Raw genomic sequence first — 13857 nt, 5'->3', positions numbered from 1 at the left:
ATTTCAGGGTTTTTTTTCCCCCCGTGTCTTTGTTTTGGGAGCACAATGGCAGCTGGGAGCCACATCTCCAGACGCTGTGTACAGGGATGCTTCTGCAGGGATGCTGGGCTGGGCTGGAATCGGAGCCGTCCCTGACAGCTTGACTGGCTTTGTGTGAGTCTTCCTCCTTTTCCAGATACAATTTTGATACGATACGGATTGAAGCTATTGATTTATCAGCTCTTACAGTGGAGTGTGCTCTGCTGGTTGCTGTGAGAGCAGCAGCACATCCAATGCAGTCGGTTCCTGCCGCAGATTCCCCAGCATGCGTGCGGCAGCCTCACCCACCCTTGGATTCCTCTGCCTTAAAAATTGCTTTGTCAGATCAGAGATCTTGAGAGACGTTTTAGTCACAGTGTGGGTTTTAAAGGACTTTTAATTAAATAGGAAACCAGAAGTATTGGGCTGCTAGATCTTGATTTTGTATGAAACTTGTTCTGTTTGCCTTTAACGAGATTGCCTGGCAGGAGGTGCTGACAGAGCTGATGCCAGAGGTGCTGTGGGATTTTCTGACATCAGATGTGCTGGTGCAGATGCTGGTGCAGATCTGGCTCCTGTTTGCAGCCCCCTCATACTAATTGTGGTGCTTTGTGCAGGGAATTTGTTTAGGAATGCTGAAACCTTGAGATTTTCTTTCCCTGTCGAAGCAGTCAGTTCAAAGAATCCAGTTGGGGGAGGATTTGTTGTGTTGTTTGTTTTCACGGGGATGGGGGGAGAAGAGGCAGCAGGAGTGTTTCTCATACCTGGCTCTAGCAGGAGAGGCTACTCTGCTGATCCTGTGACTCATCATGATTTTTAAGATCCCTTCATCTCCTTGTAAGTGAGAGAAAAAGGTAATAGCCATGACTCTGTTCTTGACTCAGAACTGGGCACTCAGAAGCCTTGTCAGGTTTCTGACCTGTGTCCAGCATCCCAGGTGGGCAGATGCTGGACACTGAGGAGACAGCAGCTTTCAAAAACTAAAATACTGTGTAAGAGTTAATGGATTTTCTTAATGCTGAAATTTTTTAAAAGATCACAAAAGTTTTTCTACCTTTCACAGTGAGATGCAAGAGAATATGAATTACTGAGTCAATATTTACAATATTATTCACTTCCTTCATGGTGTTTGGTTGTTTTCTCTTTTGCTTGATAACTTTTGTAAAGCTTCTTAAACAGGTTCTCAGTCTGTGCTGGTCTTTATTTTAAATTAACATGGATAGCTGTGTTCTCTAGCAATGATTTCACAACTGATTTACTTCTGGTGACCTATTTTAGCTGTTGTATTGAAGGATTTGTCAATAACTTTGGTGTTTCACCACCCTGGCAATCATTAGAGCAACTGAGTCAATTGAACTTCAGGAGTGATACTGTCCCTAAATGTTGTCTGAATAGTAGGTCATGTCTATAAACAATAGGAACAGCTACCTAAAATCATGCATAAATAAAATATCTAGGAGTGTTGCTGCAATGACAGAGTCCTGATGTGCACACAGAGGTGGATGTAAATACAAGCACTTGGAAGTTCAAAAAATGTGAGAATTAATATTCCCTTAGAAACAGTAATCTCCCCTTTTCTGCATGTGCAGTGAGATAACTTCATAATTAAATGTGGTATTGTTCCCTGCTAACCTTGCTCCTCCACTGCCGGGAACAGATTATGCTTAACATTTTGATTTGCAGTGAAGAGAAAAAAAAAATTAGGTAGTTCAGTTATTCAGCTCTTAACTGTGGCTGTTCCTTTCCATCCTTGGTTTCCACCAAGCTCCACCTTGCTGCATCCAAATCAAATGCAGCAGCAGTTGTATGCTGACTGAAGATTTAATATTTGCTGAGTCATCTGATTTATTTTTTCCTTTCCCGCCTGCTAAATGCATTTTGGAGATTAATTTACCATGAGCTTTCTTTCTCCCTTAATATGTTGTGTAACTTGCAGGGAGATCCATCCCAGACTCTTGATTCCTGTTCCTCTTCTCCAACCCGATGGCTTTGGCAGCCTGTTGTCACCATTTTGTGTCCCACCATTGAGTGTTGGGGCATTTTGGGGAGCAGGACCCCAGATCTGCTGCCCCAGCCCCTTCCTTGGCCATGGCTTGTTCTCAAGGCAGGGTTTGATGCCCCTGGGTGTAACTGTACAGCAGAGGAGTTGTTTTTTCACATGATCAAGGAGATTGATTCATAGAATCATCAGAAATCTCAGGGTTGGGTTGGAAGGGACCTTAAAGCTCCTCCAGTTCCACCCACCAAGCCCTGTGTAGTGTTGAGCACTTGGAAGGATGATGAAACCTTCAGGGTTTGTCTTTTGTTGATGAGCGTGTGTCTTTGGATAAATGCAGGGGTTTACTCCTGATTTTAATCCTGGGACTTCCTTGTCTTTTGAAATGTTTAGTCCTTACAATTATTGTGCGTTTGGATTTATGTTCATTGCTCAAAAAGGATTTTCTCCGTGACACAGAGGTTGCCTGTGGGGGCTCATAGCCAGAGGCCATTAGGGATATGATGATGATGATGATAATGTTGCAGTTATATTTGCTGTGTGACATCCTTCTGGCAATCAGAGTGCAGAAAGGAACTGGGCAAGTGTCGTGGTCTGTGGCCTCCCTGGCAGCTGTTGGCTTGTTGGGGTGGGTGCAGCTCATCTAAAATCAGGATTCTGCTGTAGCCAGACGACCTTCACATGCAGCTGCTGTGTCAGCAGGGAAAGATGCAAAGGTGACAGAAATGGCCTGGCTGGCATCTGTTCAAGGTGCCTGAGCATTGCTTCAGGAAAGCTGAGGGCTGGGAGCATTTCACCGAGGGAGGAGGGAGCAGAAAACCTCTCCTGGCCTGGGGTGTGGTTCCTCTCTTGCTGGAGGTGGGGGTAGACTAAAATTTCTAGTCCCCATTTAGTTCTGCTCTTGTGCTACAATTCACAACTTCCCATCAAGCCACATATAGCTCAAATGTAGCAGAGTGGATAAAGTTAAATTATGGCACAACAGGCCCCTCCACCAAATAACTTGTACAGAGCTATCCAGAGATACAAATATATCAAAATGCAGTTGCTTTTATATCATCAGAACACATCAGTGCTAAACCAGCTATTGAGTTTTTAAACAGCTATTTAAGAATTCAGTTATTTCAAAACTGTTTTTAAAGATTTTAAAAGCTTCCTCTGCCATGGGAAAGAGCTGCTGAAATACAGCCTGAATTTGAAATCCCTGGGTTTGCTTTTTCCCAGTCTGTGGAGTTGGGCTTCTTTTTGCTCTCAGCTGCCAGAGACTCCATGTACTCAAGCATCTGTATTGATGGGTGTATCTATTGTTTCTAATCTGGTCAGTTGATCAATGAAGAGCAGCCTGTAATTAATTGTATAATATTGTACACAATGTCCCACTCTGCATTTACACAGATGGATTTGGGATTTATTAACTGTAGCTGCTTTTCTAAACAGTTTCAAGAGGATGTAATAAGAGGTTTTATTCTTCCCAGCTTTCCTGGTTTTTAGCGAACAAATAATTTTAAAGGGACGCAGTTTCAAATTTCATATTTCAATTTTTTTTTCTGGATCTCTTTATTCCAACGCTTAATATTTTTATATTTTGATATAACAGCCCAAAGTGAAGGAATTCTTTGAAGATGCACAGTTTGGTTTATATCTCATTGAGATATCTGTGGGATCAATAGGAGCAAATAAACCTTCCTTCTATCCCCGAGGACCTCATGGATTTCATTTCAGTGAGCTGGGGCAAAGGTGGAAGGAGCAGCAGAGCCAAGCAGCAGTTTCCCCAGTTTCAGTCTGCCAGAGGGACCTTTTGTCCTGCTGTTCCTCTGAGATAGGTGATGGGACTCAAGGAAAAGTTGCATCTGCCTGACGTGTCCACTATGATGTTCTACTTGTGCTGTTTTGGTTCTCGTGCAGATGGAGGGAACGAGGAGCCAGCAGACCGAAGACAGGCAAGTGTAGACTCCCGTCAGAGCCGAGCTGGCCAAGGTAAAACCTGGGTGTTGTTCTGCCTCGGGGCCTCGTCTCGTTTGTTCACCTTTGCTATTTCCCACGTGTCGTGTTTCCCGTCACACTCTGTGACCTGACAGACTTTGCACCCGTGGTTATTGTCCACACAGCTGCCAAGGTGCTGAGATTCACAAAGCAGACAGTCCTTGAGTGGCTGAAGGAGTTTGACCTGACTCCTGTGCAGCTCAGGTGGTCCTGCAGAGCTGGTGTCTCCATCCCGCAGCCACAGAGTCTTCTGCTGCTGGAATTCTTCAGCACATACCAGCCCAAACCAGCATTATTTTTCCAAGTTTTTACTTGTCTTCCCCCTGATATCAAAGGGGGAACGTGGCAGGTTCACCACAACCAGGTTATCCCTCCCCAAGCCCTGGGATGCAGTGGAGAAGGACCTCTGTGTACCTGTCTGGGGGCTGAGCAGCCCCACCTTACATCTTCTGCTTCGGTTTGTTTCATCCCGCAGGAAGAGGACAAAAGGTCCAAGGAAAGAAATACTAAAAACAGGGTTTATATTCTTTAGATAACAATGCAGCAGACTCTTTTGTTGAGTATCCATCACTCAGAGTAGGTTTGGTGGTTGTTTAACACTACACAGAGTCCTGTAATGGGGATTTCTGTCCCTGGCAGCAGCTGGTCTTAGATCTGTGCTGGGTTATGTGTCCATTGAAGCAGATTTACTAAGTTTTTAAGCATTTTCTCATTTGTGAGGGTTGTGAAAATGTATTCTCAGACAGCTTTGAGACTGAGCAGTGTTTTTTGGAAGTGAGGCCTCTGGTAGATTCTATGTGCATTGACTTACTCTGTCTTTGGGATTGCAGCAATAATTTTCCTTTCATTTAGGCTCAAGCCTGTTGTTGTCATGGTGTCCTAATGACTTATTATGGGGACATTTTCTCCAGAGAATTGTCCTTTTTTGGCAGTATTCCAGTGTTGCCTGGGTGAGATGATTGTCAGTCACTGAAGCTGTGATCAGAATTAGGGGGTTCGGAATTGGTAGTTAAAACCCTGAAGCTCAGAAGTGTCAACTGCTTTTTTCACATAGGATCTTTCAATTACTGTATTTTAAATTTATTATTTTTTTATTTTATTGTTTTAAGGTAGCATTAAAGTAAAATCAGGAAGGAATTAGGGAATTTATAGCTGTAAATATCCCATGGCAGCTTGCATAGAAGCTTTGACATTCAGGGAGAGTGGCTGTTCTTTCCCACTCTGAGCTCAGATGGAGCTGTTGCTGTGTAACTGTGTGCTGGAGGCTCTGCCATGGGTCCCTGGCATGTCCTTCTCTGTGTCTGGCTTGTGTCCAGTGCTTTCTTGCTATGGGGCAGAGCAGCTCAGATGCAGCTGCTGCTGGGAGCTATCTGAATACATTCTCTTCTCTCAAGTTCCCTTTCAACCCATCTATTCTGGATCTCTGCTGCTGTGGGAAAGGCATGGGTTTTGGCAGAGTGAGAGGGGATCTTTTTTTTGCAAATCCTTTCTCAAGGTACACTGATCTGTACCTCTTTGGTGACTGACTGAAGGAACTGCAGTAACCAGCAAGAAGTTTCAGCATGAGAGGGAATAGAAAGGGAAAAGGTTAAAAAGCTTCCAAGTTCTTGGAGCAAGCTTCTGAGCTAAATATTTCCATTTGGATCAGTGGATGCAATTGTAGAGGCAGGCTTTTTGCAGTATGGAAGAAGTCTCTGCTCTATTTTCTCTAACTTTTCCCTGTTCTGTGTCCATCACTTGAAATCTGTCTGCATGTGCTAATGGGTATTTTTCGTGTTTATTATCCCTGGATAAAGCATCCAGCTGAAATGGGGCAGTTGTCTTCCTGCTGTCTGACCTTCCATGCTACCATGTGTGATACCCAGGTGTCTTCAAACCTTCATTGGCAGGACAAGAGGAAACAGCCTCAAGTTGTGCCAGGGGAGCTTTAGGTTGGAGGTTTTGGTTAGCTTCGTTTAGGAAGATATTTTTCATGGAAAGAATTGTGAAGCCCTGGAACAGACTGGGCAGGGCAGTGGTGGAGTCACCATCCCTGGAAGTGTTCCAGAAAGATGTGAATGTGACACTTGGGGACATGGTTTAGTGGTGATGCTGGGTTGATGGTTGGACTTGATGATTTTAAGAGTCCAGCCTGAATGATTCTGTGGTAATCTTGTAAAACTCCCAATAAATAGTTTATTAGTTCAAATATGCACTTTGCAGTAACATTTTATTTAAATATATTATATAAGCAAACTGTTAAAGTTCTAGTTCAGCCATCAATGAGCCCTAACTCCAGGGTTTGATAAGCCATGTATTCTTTCTGACCAAAACAAATTTCAGACTGTTTCAGGGGTTTTGCTTGTGTGTTTATTTACTCTGCCAAGGAGGAGAAAGGAATTTTGGTACATATAAAATGAAGGTAGTACCTTGTGTATGTTTTGTGAGTTCACTGTTTTGTTGTAAAGCCTTTGAATTTTAAGAGGGAAAACTTTGCCAACCTATAATTAACTTTCACAAGCCACTGAGAACAGCACAGCTATCCAGTGGAAATCCAGTGAGGAATGTCTTTATGGAGGGAAAACATCAGCACACAATAAGAGCTAAAATCTATCTTGTAACAGAGTGACACAAGTCTGGCCTTCTCACATTATTGAAAAATTAGTGACATATTAATGATAACAGTTTGGGTTGGTTTTGCAAATGAATTATTAGTTGTCTGGGTCAGGTTGTTCTTCTTGCTGACAAGAATGGAGATCCAGGTGTCCCTGACCCCAAGTTTTCCATATCTGCTGCTAATAGAAGGAACCTTATGGCTCCTGACTCTTCCTGATCTGCAGCACCTTCCCTTCACTGTTCATTAATATTAATTACAATTAGGGTCGAGTCCTTTTGTTGTTCTATCTTCATTTGTTCTCATGGTATTCCTTGTATTCCATTGTGGATGTGTAGCAATGCGACCCCCACACGGGCTTTGTGTGTCTCTTGGGAGAGTTGGAACTGGTGGCTCTTTTTAGAGGTGTTTGTTCTTCATTTTATTTGGGGTTTGTGGGCTTTTTTTAGGCTAAAGGTCCTATTGAAATTTAATTCAGCTGGAGGTTTTTTATTAGAAACCAGCAATCTAAAAACTATGGTCATTATATTGAAAACTGGTGACTCTAAGACTCTGAAAGACAAATTAAGATCATTGAAAGAAATTCTTCATGGTTCTGCTGCTCATCATACAGAGAGGGGTACTGAGATACTCTTTAAAACTTCTTTAAGGGATGTGCAAAGGGAACGAGCAGTTGGCAAATCAGCTCTGCACAGAGCTCCCTCCAGCCAGCCCTTTTGGAATGATGAAAGCAGGATTATTTCCCTTGCATTCTAAGTGATTTTCCTTTTCCTCTGCCCATCAGGCACCTCCACAGAGAACGACTGTGCTTTTGAACCTGACTACGCAATTCCGCCGCTCCCAGTGACCGAAGGTATGCAGCACATTCGGATAATGGAGGGCATGTCCCGCTCCCTTCCATCCTCCCCCTTACTCACACATCAGTCTATCAGTGTTCGGCTCCAACCTGTGAAGAAGTTAACTGGTAAGGACTTAAATAAAGTTCACTGGGGCTTTTAAGGTCCGTTGGTGCAAAAAAAAAAAAAAAATCTGTAAGAAAAAAAGCTTTGAGTGGTTTCTGTGTGGAAGTCATTCGCTTGTTTATTACAGCTGGGGATGGATTGGATTTTTGTGTTGACAGAGAAATCTTTCTTTGCTGAAAAAGGTCTCTCTGGTTTACAAATAATCTCTCATTTTTGAGAAATTTCTGTCAGAGTGTGTTTCAGTGTGTTCCACTTTGTGTTGCTGTTATGCACAGTGGAAGCATTACAATGATTTTAAAGAAGTTGATGCTCAAATTGTGAATGTTGAGAGAACATCAGAGAAATTATGAACTTCTGTAGCAAAGTTATACTTTGCTAAAAAAAAATCTGAATGACAGATTTTATTTTTGGTCGATGCATATTTTTAGATACTGCTTTGTTTATCTAACCTGTCAGGACTGTGGTATGAATACCTAGAGGTGATGCAGTAGTGTGATTTTCAAAAGCACTTGGAGTCCAACATCTCTATAAAAGCCTGAAAAAGAGTATTTCTCCTGGTAACAGTTTTTGGGAAACTCGCTTTTTGCCTAAAGTCTGACCCCCTCTGTGCCCTGCTTTATGGTCAGCCAGGGTCCTGTGCTTGTGCTGAGGGAAATCTCCAAAAAGAGTTTTTATGGAATATAATCTGATCTGTGTGTACAAAAGGGGGCTTTGATGCACTTGGGACCTTTTGTTTCCTCTGCCTTCTGGTGAAAGGAGAACTTGGAAAGGATAGGGGAGAGAGATGCTGTTCCTGTCATAATTCCATGTCTGCAGAGTGGTTGGTGAGAGCATGGGACCCTCACCCTTATGGTACATCAAAATCTTTGTATTTTAATTTTTTTAAATAAAAATCTATGTCCTAGGACCATTTACTCAGATACTCAGAGCAGCCTTGCAGTATCTGAAGGGGCCTACAGCCAAAGAGGGATTTTCTGTTGGGAACTGGAGCAAAAAACAAGGGGAAATTGGGTTCAGACTGTAAAAGGGGAGATTTAGATTGGACTTGTGGAAGAAATTCCTGGCTGTGGGGGTAGGCAGGCCCTGGCACAGGTTGCTGGCTGCCCCTGGATCCCTGGAAGTGACCAAGGCCAGGTTGAACAGGGCTTGGAGCAGCCTGGGACAGGGGAAGATGTCCCTGGCCCGTGGCATGGGGTGGACTTTAATGTCCTTTCCAACCCAAACCATTCCATAATTCTATGATAATAGAACCTTTTAAAGTTCTTCATCTGTCTGATTTTAACCAAGGCAGCTTTTCATCTGCAGAAAAGTTAAAATGTCCATTTTTGGTAAAAAGCCTCAGGAGCAGATTCCACAGAGTGAGAGTTTTCTGCCCAGAGGAGCTAAGGTCACTCACTCCCATCTTGGTATCTGGGTTTGCTGGGTATGAAAACTTGCCTGGGTTCAGAGGGTGATAAATATTCCACGTGGGTGCAATTTCCACTCTGCTGAATAGTCTGGTGATTAGGAAAACTAAGGTTCATTGTCACTCTAAGGGGTGAAGTAATAGTCAGCATAAGTAATCAGTTCTCCCCCTCCTGCCTAGTGCCACCTCTTGTTTAGCACTGGCTGAAAACATCCTTAAATCAGCACATTCAATCTCAGTTTGTGTTATTATTTTTTTTTTTTTAATAGTGGCTTTATTAACAAAAAATAATGTGAAAAATACAGAATAAATGGAAAGAAAACTCCCCACCCTCCCAGGCCAGGTTAATAATGGAAGACACAACCATTTTGGTTTGTGTCTGCAGTAAAATCAGCACTTAAGAGTTACCATGCTTGCTGCACAAAGAGCAAGTGCTGTTGAAACAATGGGCTTAAAAATTCTGCTGTACATCAAGGGTGTGTTATTGCTGACTCCAAGCCATAACTGTGATAAAAATAATGCAGGTGCTCTGTGTACCTGCCTTGAGGACAGCAGTGCTTTCCAGGAGGTGCTTAGGGATGAATGTATGGAAGTGCTTTTGGCAATCAGTGCCAAAAATACATGCATTAGGTTAATAAAGGAGATACTGGGCTGAAAGACTCAGCTCATGATGTTTTATTCCACTCCTGTGGAACCCACCATGTGCAGAGGGTTTGCACAAAGCCCTGTGCTGCATCCCACTCCTCCTCCTCCTCCTCAGGAAGGAGTGTTCATTTGCATATTGTACATTTATATGCGCAGGGGTAATTTTATTCATCACTGTGCTTGGCTATTGCTATTTTTTCTATTGAATGACAGATTGCAAGCGTTGGGATTCTCTTAGAAAGAGCATGTGTGTGAGTGCCTGTGCAGAGAGTGGGGAGGGGAGAATATTAGCAAGAAATTTAGGAAAGAAATCGTGTTTTTCTAACAAAACCTGGCCTGGATGTTTCGGTTTGGATTCTCAGAGGCCTGATCCTGCTGTATCCAGTGTGAATTAGCTGTCTTCAAAGAGATGGGCTGGGGAACTGGTTTCATTGCAGATCCTCTCTTTGAGAGCATTTCTCAGTTGTGTTTGGGGAATGTGGGAACTTTCCCCAGTAATAAAATTCATATAAATCAGTAGGAATATTCCTACAGATCAGTGGGTTCAGGCAGTTCATAGCAGCCTCTTTCCTGAAGAAGATGAATATTTTTTCACTAGATCCTTCAGAGGTGGTGAGAGCAGGGCTGGGCGGGGTGGAGTCTTGCTCTTCCCAGTGATGCCAGTGAGGATCCACCACTGTGGTTCTCAACACCCTCCAGGTCCATCTGGACTGGGAACACACAAGATTTTCTGTGCCACCATCACACATGTAATTTGTAGGGCTGGGGTCTTGTCTTCTCCCCATCCCTCATGGGATCCCTTGCATCTCTTGGGAGTAGCCATGAGGAATGTCACATCTCCCTTCTCTGTATTTTCAGCAAATGGTTCAATACTCTTTGTAATTGTGGGACTAAAAAGCTCAGATCTCTCTACTTGAAAACTTTATTGTTTCTTGTTTAGTGGTGATAAACCCAGATTAATGACTGCAGCCCCCAGGACCACATGTTCTCTCCAATTTGTTGTACCAGCTCAGTTGGGTGGGAGCGTGAGAGATGATGAGGCACAGCTCCAGGGGTGGGAGTGCTGGGGGGAAGCTGTCAGTGCTGGCACATGTGGGAAGTGGTGAAGTCACTACTCCTGGAAGTGCTCAAAAAACGTGTGCCTCTGGCACTTGATTGCGTGGTTTAGTGGGGAATGTGGTGGTGTTGCAAGGTTGATGGTTGGGTTTGATCATCTTCAAGGTCTTTTCCATCCATAACAGTGATTCTGTGATGTGAGTGTGGTGAGGCCCTGGCACAGGGTGCCCAGAGAAGCCATGGCTGCCCCTGGATCCCTGGAGGTGCCCAAAGCCAGGCTGGACCAGGCTTGGAACAACCTGGGACAGTGGGAGGTGTCCCTGCCCATGGGCATGGCAGTAGCAACTGGGTGATCTTTAATGTCCCTTCCAACTCAGGCCATTCTGGGATTCTGCGTTTAAAAATAAAATAAATCATCAAAGGAAAGGATTTCTGACAAAGTTTCAGTTGCTGAGCCCAGGCTCCAGTCCTGCAGTGTCGTGGTTGTGCTGGGTGGACAATGGCCATTCTTTCCCTCACTGTGTGTTTGTTTGAGCCCTTGCATGAAGTGAAAAGCAGCTGAAGATGGTTCTGGTAAATAATGTGTTTTTCCCCAGTGTTGCATGTGGAATCCAAACCTTGGCCTTGCTCACAGCTTGTGGTGGCAGGTGTGTGTGAGCTGGCTGTCCCTGCTCTGCCACACCTGAAGATGCTTTAGGGGCTCTGCCAGCCTCCCTTGCCCAGCAGTGCCTGTGTTGTGGGTTAATTTGGGAATGTTCTCCTGTCTCTGGGAGGCCTGGCAGGATCTGTGTTGGTGTCAGTGCTGCTGAGGCACTCAGCCACCTGATGGTGCTGCAGTTTGGTTCATCTCAGCCTCGCTCTGTAAGGACAGAGCTCCTCACCTGCGTGGGGCTCTGCCTACCTGTGGCTACCGTGTTTTCACAGATGTTAGTTTGGGTCCCTATTAGTGTCCAGCCATTTAATAATTTCAGTTATTCCAGTTCCAGTTACTTGCATGCACTGCAGAATCATGTTGTTTTGGTGCAACCCTCCAGATACAAATGTGTCTGGTCTGGACACGATCCTGTCGGAAATTTGTGAACAATTAAACCTGTCCCCAACCAAGGGGGTGCTGCAGCTTTAAAGTATCCTAGGGCTTAGAGCCTTTTAGTATAAATTGTTCCCAGAATCCATGTCACAGCTCCTTATATGGTGCTGCCTTTTTTTCCTTTTCCTCTTGGTTGCCATGACAACAGCAGCACTGCGCCATTCATCAGCTCTGGTCCTGGGCTGCATCACCAGCCCCTCGGCTTACTCCAAAATATTCGGGAGAGCATCCATGAGTCAGTCACTCTGGTCTCCTCATCCCTTATTTCCCTGTTCTTTCAGCACTAGGAAGAGGGCAAATTAAGCTGCACCACAGAAAGAAACTATAAAAATCCTTCTTCCCCCCCCCCCCGGGGGAGGCTACATTTGCTGCAGCGTTCTGGTAGGAATTAAAGCAGCTCTGTAGCACTGGGAGCCTTGACGAAGAGGGAAGGCTGTGTGTGTCCATGAGCTTCTCTGGAATGCTGCTGGAGCTCGTTTCCTGGCACCCAGAGGATGTGCAGGTGATGCTTGTAGGAGCAGCGAGCGCCGCAGGGACACGGTGCTGCTGATTTTGGGAACGGAGCTTGACATCAGCAGCGGGAGGTGTCACCTGTAACATCAGCCTGACGTGGGGAGCAGCAGGATGGAGCCAGCGCTGGGGACAGGGAGGGATCACAGCAGGATCCGTGCCAGAGTGCTCTCCAGGCAGCACTACCCCTGAATCCCCAGCCTGGCTGGTGGGGAGAGCAAGCAAAGCCCTGTGAGTATTTGGACAATTTGTCTTTGGTTGGGATCGTGTCGGGCATTCCTCAGCCTTGTCTAACTGCAGAAAATCAATGTACAGTAAGGGATTGTGGGGCTCCGAGTTGGTGAGGAAGCCATTACTAGGAGGGAGTTAGTGTCAGATGGAGTGATGCTGCTGGTGGTTTTTTGTGTTTTGGTTGTTGCAATCATTTTACATAATCTGAGTTTGTCACCTCCTTGCTCAGACGTGCAGAATTTCTCATACAAAACATAAAACGAATGTGCAATGAAAAAATTTGATTTCGGAGCATTGCTGAAATAGAACTGCTGAGGAGTGACTTGAAAATGCTACAGACACCAAGTCATTTGTTTTCAAAATGTTAGAACAATGGGATTGAGATAATGTTTTCCTTTTTGTGTTCTGAAATGACCACAAATTCGATTTGAGTGGATTATAAAACTCCTTTGTGCTGAGGGAAAGAAATATTTGCTTTTCACTGAAAGAGCGAGCTTCTAGAAATAAAAGTAAATGAACAATCATTACCAAGGTAGAATTTGAGGAAAAACTGTTGAAGTGCCTGATGCTCATGTTGAAGCTAATTTTTGAAGGATATTGTGCTTAAAATTGTTGGTGTCAGGAGAGACTTTGCTCTTTTTAAAGTCTTTTTATACCACAGTGTTTGCTGTAGGCTTACATTTCTTTTCATTGAATTCTGTGTCATGCTGTCAGCACGACACTGATCTGAAATTCCTGTTCCTGTGTGGGAGTGGAGGTTGGGTGGGAGGCCCACCCCGTGTCTCAGAATGCATAGCAGTGCCAAGGACCCACTTACCTGGAAAGTGCCATTAGATTTCAGTAGTTCCAGATACATAATGCATTTTTTCTGGGTATAATTAATTTTCCATTGAAGTTTCCCTGATTCCTTGCAATCTCTGTCTGCCTAGAGGTTTCATGAGTAGAAAATTTATGATTTGTCAGAATAACTGAGTTGTCCCTTTTTAAAAAAATAACCTAAAATACAACTTTTTGTTGTGCTTTGGCCATCTGGATTTCCAGTCCTGTTTTATGCTCTTAATGTGACAAATCCTGATGTCTCAGGAAGAATTTCTTCATGGAAAGGGTGGAAGGGGCTGCTCGGGGTGGTGGTGGAGTCCCCATCCCTGGAGGTGTCCAGGGAATTACTGGATGTGGCACTCAGTGCTGTGGACTGGTGACAAGATGAGGGTCAGGCACAGGTTGGACTCGATGATTTTGGAGGTCTTTTCCAGCCTCAGTGGTTCTGGGATTCTGTCTCCAGCAATGAAACCTGCTGCAGCAGGAGGATCCTCGTTCACTTACAATAACATATGCTGAGTATATTTTTCCTGGTGTGTCAGTTCTTATTAT

The 13857-nt window shown here is 44.3% G+C and overlaps 1 protein-coding gene across 10 annotated transcripts in view; it reads left to right on the top strand.

Moving 5' to 3' along the window:
- Positions 1 to 13857, top strand: part of TANC2 (tetratricopeptide repeat, ankyrin repeat and coiled-coil containing 2) — a 151976-nt gene that overhangs the window by 40269 nt on the left and 97850 nt on the right. For 4 of the 10 annotated variants that reach the window (XM_064400126.1, XM_064400128.1, XM_064400125.1 and 1 more), the window contains exons 4-5: positions 3920 to 3991; positions 7375 to 7554. The exons of 1 other annotated variant lie outside the window; for it this stretch is intronic. In XM_064400126.1, coding sequence (XP_064256196.1) covers positions 3920 to 3991; positions 7375 to 7554 — 252 coding nt within the window. Of the gene's footprint in view, positions 1 to 92; positions 154 to 3919; positions 3992 to 7374; positions 7555 to 11937; positions 12487 to 13857 lie in introns of those variants that run through there. 5 more of the 10 variants (XM_064400132.1, XM_064400130.1, XM_064400129.1 and 2 more) reach the window with 5 other exon arrangements.

This window comes from Passer domesticus, chromosome 27 (genome assembly GCF_036417665.1).
Source record: "Passer domesticus isolate bPasDom1 chromosome 27, bPasDom1.hap1, whole genome shotgun sequence".
Taxonomy (NCBI): domain Eukaryota; kingdom Metazoa; phylum Chordata; class Aves; order Passeriformes; family Passeridae; genus Passer; species Passer domesticus.
The sequence above is the reverse complement of the archived record's forward strand: the minus strand, read 5'-3'. Positions and strand labels throughout refer to the sequence as shown.